General features: G+C 41.7%; 1 protein-coding gene across 1 annotated transcript in view; it reads right to left on the minus strand.

Annotated features, from left to right (window-relative positions):
* TRPM1 (transient receptor potential cation channel subfamily M member 1) overlaps positions 1-8087 on the minus strand; it is a 139006-nt gene extending 130919 nt beyond the window's left edge. The window contains exon 1 of the mRNA XM_019504352.1: positions 7769-8087. Coding sequence (XP_019359897.1) covers positions 7769-7891 — 123 coding nt within the window. The 5' untranslated portion in view covers positions 7892-8087. The remainder of the gene's footprint in view (positions 1-7768) is intronic.
* Positions 8088-8631: the final 544 nt, after the last annotated feature.

Below are 8631 nucleotides of genomic sequence, written 5' to 3' on the forward strand. Positions count from 1 at the left end.
CTACTCTGGGCTCATGGACCCACTGGCCCAGCTCGACCTTTCCCTGGGCTCTTTGACCTTCTGGCTTGGGTCTCAGTTTTTTTCTAGGCTCCTGGGCTCCTCACTAGGCCCCAGACTCAGTCTGAGGGCTCCTGGGTCACCAGTTCTCCAAACAGACCTTAAGCCTGTCCCAGCAGGGCTCAAGGCTAAACGACCAGGCTAACTCAAAGAAACAAGAATCCTCCCCACACTCTGGCAGACCTCTTCCCTCTAGAGTTTAACATAAACAAAGGTCACTTGCCTGTAAACCCAGTCTTTCTTAGCCCAAGGGACTTGCCTCTGTTCCCAAACCTCCAAGGTTGTTTATTAATATCCGGTCCTTTCAGATGCCTTGCAGCCAGGAGCAACTTACTTCTTGGTTGCTGGGGAGAGCCTACCTGAGCAGTGCAAGCTCTGGGCTTATATAGCTCCAACCTGAGCCCTCTTCCTGTCAGGTGAGTCCCTCATTAGCTCTCCTCTGCCACCTGCAAGCAGTCTCTCAGGCTGCTTACCCTCTTCAAGGACCAGGTACATCCCAGTGCCCTGCTACAAGGAACCGTACAGAAGCATTTGTAAAACAGGTCCAGTGGGGTTTTAGCAGGGCTGGATTATGACAGGGTGGGACCCTAAATAGGGGTTCCCAACCTTTCTATGCCACAGCCTAGCAAACTATGGACCAGAAGCAGCGGTAGCCCAGCAAACTGTGGACCACTGCACAGACCCCCGTGGCTGGAATTTCTGACCAGAACACAGATAAAGAGACCTCCACCCCCGGGGGGTGGGCCCAAACCTCAACCGTAGCTGCTGCGGGCCCTGTGGGAGGAGTTGTGGCCTCTCCACCCGGCTCTGTGGGACCGCAGTTTTCCGGTCCATGGTCACTTCTGGTCTGACAGTTGACCTTTCATGGCTGGGGATTGGTTTAGAGGCCTCTCATAATGTGAGGCCCTAAGCTGCAGTTTTCTTAGCCTAAATCCAGCACCGGGTTTTAGTATGTGACCCATGGATCAGTGGCAGGAATAATTTGTGCTTGGTGACTATGGCATGCCCACCAAGAGCACAGATGCATATCAAAGCTATGCTTGAAGCAGGAGCATGTATGCAGTGTGGTAAGCTACAGTGGAACAGCAGAAAACAAGCAGTATTCCACAATTTACAAACTGAATTTCTGACACCAGAAGTTTCAAGCTTCTCATGAATTTTTTTATCCAGTGGTTTTGAGCTACTCAGTATAACCTCTAGAGCTCCTGACCACATGTTGAGCTTCACTGTGGCAGCTGATGCATAAAACCAGTGCGAAGGAAGACATGATGTAAAAGGATGTGACCCTATGTTTACTGTAGGGTTGCAAACCCTGGAAGAACTAGCTGCGAATCAGATAGCTGGTAGGAATGTGAACACATTCAGTGATGGACCATCAGGCAAGCAATACTTCTACCACATAAATTGCATAAGGACTCTTACCATCACGGGAGATGTATTTCTAGTGAAAGCAGTAGTTTCCTCATGAATTCTGAGGGAAGGCTGTCTCTTCTCAGATGTCTGTGGAATGGTAACTGCTTGTACAGGAGGCACTGAAATTTTCCCTCACAGCATCTTTGTCTGCAGCGTCACTAGTACCATTAGAAGCCCATGTTGCTCAACTAAAGAGCTTTTAGATTTAACTTTAGGAATATCATCCTTTGCTAGAGAAAAACTCGGCTCACTTGTAGTTCTTAAAAAAAGATGTTTTTTGTGAACAAGTGAGATGCCAATCATCATCCCTGTGGTAGTACTACATTATTTTTTTACTTACATCTCTCATGTTTCTGTGCCAAGTACACTTAAAAAAAGAGCTTGGTTTCAAAAATACTTCCAGAGAGGGAGGAAGATTTTCAACTACAGGGGTTTTTTTTAAGCATGTTCCAAAGAATTTAAAAATTTTGTATTGAGCATTTTTACAAGGTAAACATCAGGAATTAATTGGAAATATTTTGGGAAAGGTGGCTGCAGAGGCATAACTTGAAATTTGGGTGCCTTGGGTGGAACGGTGGGGCAAAGTGAGTATTTACCTCCTCGCTCAGAGGCTGTTATAGTGGCGGTAGCAGGCTCCCTGGGGGATGCTGTTCTAGTGCCCCTTTGAATCAGTATCAGGGCTGGTGTCTCATTTGCCCCCTCTCCACTTTGAAGTTTGAATACTAGATGCTGAAAGAAATGCCACAGAATTTCAGAAATGTCCATTGTAGGATGCATAGAATTTGTCCTTTGAACTTGATTTTTAAAGATCAAACCTACAATCTTGCTTCAGCCTAATCTCCAAGTGTCTCCATCTATTATAGCTCTTTTCTCTGTTGATTTCTTCTGTTTCACTAGGGCACTAGTGATTGATACAATTGTCAGTCTCAAACACTGGTTTGAGAAAGCAATAATAGTCAGCTGGATAGAGAAGTCAGTCTCACTTTACTTGTGCTCCATTGGAAAGCTGCTGTGAAAAATGGATATCTGATTTTTTTTTCTTTCATTCCTCTTTTAAAGGAAAACCCTTACAATTGGTTTGCGCTGGCCCAGCATTCAGATGCAAAAGTGGAACTTGGTCAGTGATTATTGGCCATTTGGCAGAATCCTTCAGCTCACTGATGCTCTGAATTCTGCCTCTAAACTCTTCTGTGTTCCCTGAATAACTGTAAAACTGCATTAAGCTGTTATGGCTCCAAAACATATCCACAAGCACAGATGGAGCTGACATTCTTGTGACAACACTTTTCTCTTCTTTCTGATCATTGTTAGGAAAGTTTTCCATAGCAGTAAGAACACTGATGTTTAGCTGGGTTGATAGTCATGACTAGAAGATTCTGATTATGCCAGAAGTGACGTGAAACAGTTGATTTAAGGAATCTTATAAGCGCTTGACCTGTTTCATATCCAACCAAATACATACTGAATCAATCAAAAAAAACCCTTCATCCTGTTGCCTGCTGTTGTTTGACTGAATTTCTTTCCCTGCTCCCCCCACCCCAACCTTTGTGTCCTTGGCTAGGGTAGACTCCACCTACCCTTCCTGCCCTCAAAGTCTACTTCACTTACCCTCAAGCACTCAGTACCATATATTCCTGTCCAACTGTATTATTTTTGTTGGGGAGAGAAAAGAAAATTATTCTTAAATCATCTTCCAGCACACAGCACAGGAAACCTGTCCAGCATATGGTAGTGTATGAACTTTCATTAAATTGACATTATTGACCCAAATGTTAGCTCAAAATGAATAACCACAGTAGGAGTCTCTGGGGAAACTGAAGTTTAAATTTACAGAAGTAAATGCTTATCAAACTGTGTATACAAATAGCTAATTAAGTATTTAATTAATCATAACTATGCTATACATCTGTAGTACCAGGTAGTCACAGAGAACCATTCTTAATAAACCTATGGGGCTAATCTTATAACCAAATAATGATTAACTTGAAGGAAAATGCAACTTACTCCCAGATATAGCAAGAGTAAAAAAGGAGATTAAAATCACTGGGTACATTTTTCTTTGCCTGTGTTTTTGTGTACTATGCTTTGTAGTTGCAATATGTTTCCAACCAGGGAATGAACTCTTCCTTCTCCCTGCCTTTATTTTATTTTGCCTTGTCTAATCATTTACCAAATATGTAATAAATTATTCACCTCAATCTGCAGCTCCAAGACATCTGTGTACATTTCCACATTCTACAAATTTATCAAATAAAATCACTGGATTGGATGATATTTTGTATACTTAAAAAATAAATCTGTTCCCTTAAACAGAAGGTGGGTTGAAATTTTCAAAGCCTGGGTGATTCAGACACATCGTTAAAACCCCTTGGCTGTACTTTCTTTACACATTTTTGTAGATGTGGCAGTGATCCCTGCATCACATTCTACCTCCAAAAACAGGACATGGGTATGAATTGTAAGACATTCAAGCAGGAATTAAACAAAAATTAAATCTGAGCCTTTTAAAAACTTGTGTTGGGTGATCCCACACAGAAGAACTCAGCACAGTCACAGGTCTGGAAAAAATGTTTCAACATTTGAGGTAAGTAGAAAAGAATATCCAAAGAATGAAGAATTGTGTTTCAGGAAAAGAATTTTATCAAAAGATCTATGGGAGATGGGTTAAAGTCAGCACATTCCAATTATTTTTAGACAACGTCAATGCGAATGGTATGTACAGGTAACAGGCATTGTATATCACCACCACATGGTGCTGGGATGTTCATCTAGACAGAACACTTCCACTTAGAAAATGTATAAAAATTTGAACACATTATATTCACCCAGCACAATAAAGCCAGTATTTCTTGGTTTAAGCACTACTAGTTTTTAGATACATTTAAGAGTATTTAATTTGGAGGTAGATTATGCTGGATAATAACTTCAGAAGGACTATGTACAGGCTAATGTATTTTGTTATAAAACTAAAGATATCAGAATATGCCCCCTTTGTAGGAAATACAGAGTTGAATCACTTTCTACTGGAGCATTTCCCCAACATCTGTTCTGAATTGTTAAGTACAGCTGCTGGGCACTTTTAATTACTATTGTTATTGATTTGTATTGCAGGCCAAATACAAGCCATGTTCCTGGCCCAGGAACCCATTAGGTCAGGTGTGGTATAAAAGATGGTTTGTGCCCAGACATGCCTACAGTGGCATGTGGAATGCTCATTATTAATCTGTATCTTTCAGATACCTTGTGGGAACTGTGTCATTTCCAAACTTACATAAAAGCACTATATTCCATCAAAAAATTGCTCAGGAACCACATCAGTGATCAGTGTCAAGACCTGGCTTATGCCCGATGGAGAAAGAAACTAACAAAAAACAACTTCCCTAAACAAGGAATCACCAGTTCCCACTTCAAGATAATCATCCCTCACCCCAGGCCTCTCAGCCCTCTTATATAATCTCTTCCAGCTCTCTCATATGCTGATCAGGTAACACACCACGTGCCTCAAAGAGTCAGCAAAACTCATACAGGCCTGCTCAGCAGAATTACCACCAACCCATTGGTCATGACACAAATTATGGAAAATACTTTTATAAACACTGCTAAATCACATTTTTCTCATGAAAATTGAATCATAGCAAGCCTAAAAAGAATCAAAAGCATGAGTAGAAAGTGAACTACTGAAAATCAAAGCTAAAGCCACAGAGCAGAATGTGCAGCTCTTAGAAGTGTTTGTAAGTAGGGGTGTGCAAAATGGGCCATATTCAATTCAGATTCAGCCCAAATTGGGGACAGTGATTTGATTAATTAATTCAGATCACTGTCCCAATTCAATTCGGCAAAATCTGAAGATTCGATGCTGATTCAGAGAATCAGAGTTTTGGCTATAGACACAGCCTTAAATGTTTTTTCTACATACATTGAGGTACCAGGCACAGCTTGTGAACACTGCAATACTGGGGTGGATGGAGCATCCCACAGGAGCGCATTGGGACTCCCCGCATGCTTGGTAGTGTACCTGGAAATGGACTGGAAGTATTTCTGGTCCATTTCCAGGTCTGCCACCCAACTGTGGCTTGGCCACGGGGGGGGGACCCTGAATGCTGCCCCGGGCCCAGGTGGCACCAGACACCAAGCTGGGGGGTGGAGGGGAGGGGTCTCCCGCATGCTCCCCAGCAGACTCGGAAGTGGACTGGAAGTACTTCTGGTCTACTTCTGGGTCCATTGTCGAATGTGCTGGGGACCCTCCTGCATTCCTGTGGGACACTCCATCTGCCCCAGTATCGCAGCATTCACGAGCTGCCTGGTACCTTGAGTTATATAAAAAAACATTTAAAGCTGTGTCTATGTCCAAATCATTGAATCTTTCCAAATCTCTCTGAATTGATTTGGAGGGTTCAGATTCAATTCAGACAGATTAAAGGGTCTCTTGATTCAATTCGGATTCGGAGATTCAGCCACAGAATCAGGGCGAATCTCCACCGAATTGAATCAGTGACTGAAGCTTTGCACAGCCCTACTTGTTAGCATATGATAATTTTAGCAATTCCAAGGCAAATTCGTCTATGTTAGGAAAAGTCATACTCATATTGCATTTATGCCTGTTCCTGACTGATTTAGCTTAACCCTTGTGATTAGCAGGGTCAGAAATAGTCATTTACATCTGGGTATTTCAGCCTGGCTGGTCACTAAGAGGAAATAAAATTATGTAAGCTTTGCAATAGCAAGATGAGATCAGGGACTTAAAAAAAACATTGAACGCACCAAGGTTATTATGATTAAAAGACATTTGGTAAGCAGCAGGTGCATGTTGTGGATCCTTCTTACCAATTCAGCAGGTTTAAATGAGTATTAAGCATAGAATAACAGAGCTGAAGGGACCTCAGAGGTCATCCAGTCCAACTTCCATGCATCCTAGTTATTAAAAAAACACCTTTCCAAATATTAGTTGGGGAAATAAATGAAGGTTTGGAGAGAGGTTGTTTTGCATGGGATAGTAAGTGACCATGGTAGTTCTGTTAGGCTTCAAAAAATACATTAATGCATAGTTTTATACTTATCAGCTCAGTAAGCGAGCTCAAATGTAAATGTTTCGAGGTTCTCAGTTTTTCTTTGCAGTGTGTTGTAGTGGCAGGGGGAAGGCCTCCCACCCGAGCCACTATAGGCCAGTACAACTCACTCCACAGTCCTCCCTGGCAATCAGGCCAGTTACCTGGGTGCCACATTCAATGCACCAAATGCTCCCTGCAGTGCCCAGCAAAGAAACAGAAGCCTCTAATTACAGCCAGAATACAAATAATAATGATTATCCTTTCCTGATTCTTAGCAATCTACTTACCAAGGCCCACAGCTATAACAGCACAGAAATATCTGTTTGCTGAGGGGATCCTGCAGGCCTTTCTAGCATTCACAACGGACAAGGTACGCTCCTCACCACACAGAAAGACGGTTTCAAATTAGGATGCTTCTTATACCTGATTAGCTTCTGTTAGATGCATATAGAGGATTTCCTTTCTCCAAGATGTCAAACCCAATTTCTTACACTTCTGCCCTACCAGGTTTATTTTTACTATTTAGCAAATTTTTTGCATCCACAATGCAGTACACCCCAGCAGTGGTTAGTGTAAAAGGGAAAGCTGCTGGGTTGGAGGAAAAAAAAGTTCTAGTTAAGTTCAGAAACCTAAATATCCTGGTTCAGGCTGGTCTGTGTTTATTCCAAACTAGCTCACCCTCCACTAGACAAATGACATTAAAACATAAGAATGAATTTCATCCCTTGACATAGACTGAGGACTCATCCTCTACGTGCAAGTTTATGACACTAAGAAGCTCAACTTAGAGATCACCCGGGAATTTCAATTCATCCTGCTCCTATTTTCATTTCAATTCATATATTGCAATGTATGTAATCTATCCATCAGTTCTATTTCTTATAGCCTTTTCCTGATATAGAGTAACAGCGAATCACTTTAAAATCCCTCTAACATGTTATCAGTCCTTCCATTGCTTTCATATAACTTTAGCATCAACACAAAATATCATTAAGATGTGATCTGAATAGCAATAATCCGAGTAAAACCTCTCTTCTGGTAACTTTTCTCATCTCAGTTACCTTTAAACAGTGAGCATGTAAAAGAAAAAACTTCCACAGAGACAGGTTTGTACCTTTGCAAATTACAAGAGGACAGAAGGACATAGAAAATCATTCTTCTTTATGTGTTACCAGCCACAACAAAGAGGATCTGAACATTTCTTCAGCCATTTGCCTCTTATTTGACAACTCCAGTAATGACAAGCTTACCTTCTGAGATCCAGATGCCGAGCCCTTCAATGAAGTGCGTTTGAAGGAGCCACTCATTCTCCTCAATGAACCTGAATACTTCCCTCCTCTTCCTTTTTTAATTCCCTGTCCCTTACCTTCCATAAGGGACCTAGCACCCTGCCACCGAGGGACACACTAATGTTTTTCATAGAGCCAGAGCTATCATTTACTGAAACCAAACATGAGTAAACTCATCAAAAAAAAAAAAAAAAAAAGGAAAAATAATAGAGAGATGGCTTTATAAAACAAAACCAAAGCTCAAAATCACAAGAGTCCTGCTCTGCTGTGCACCCTGTTACAAGTCTTACAAGCTGGCTAGGCAAGTAGCAAAACAAGTCGATGCACTGATACAAACTGCTGTCTCCCTCCCTCCTTCCCTACAGACTTCATAATCAGGCTTAATGCACACAGCTCCTGCAAGCTATGGTTTTTAATGGATGGAGATTTAATAAATGGTGATTGAAGGTAAATCTACTTTAGAAGCAGCAGCCCGAAAGGTTTTTATTCACGCAAAGCATGGGCCAGTCAGATGGAAATGATTTTGGTATCAGTATAAAGGCACATGAAAAGAGCAGATGGTCCTCAGTGGACTGTGGCTTAGAAGCCTGGTAGCATGTTAAGGATAGCCGCTGATGGCAAAAGTGCCTACACCAGAGTGAGGGATGGGAAACCACAATGAAGCCAAGCTTTCAAAATGGATGATCAGAAGATCACCAACACGTGAAATGTTAGTCAAGTAGCAGGCAGTCTGTATCATCTTTCTGAACTGTCATATGCATTTCATTTGATCTGTCTGATACTATCCTGCCTGACAATAGATAGTTAACTCAAACAAGCCAAAT

This window comes from Gavialis gangeticus, unplaced genomic scaffold, assembly GCF_001723915.1.
Source record: "Gavialis gangeticus isolate Ggan-Ray unplaced genomic scaffold, GavGan_comp1, whole genome shotgun sequence".
Taxonomy (NCBI): domain Eukaryota; kingdom Metazoa; phylum Chordata; order Crocodylia; family Gavialidae; genus Gavialis; species Gavialis gangeticus.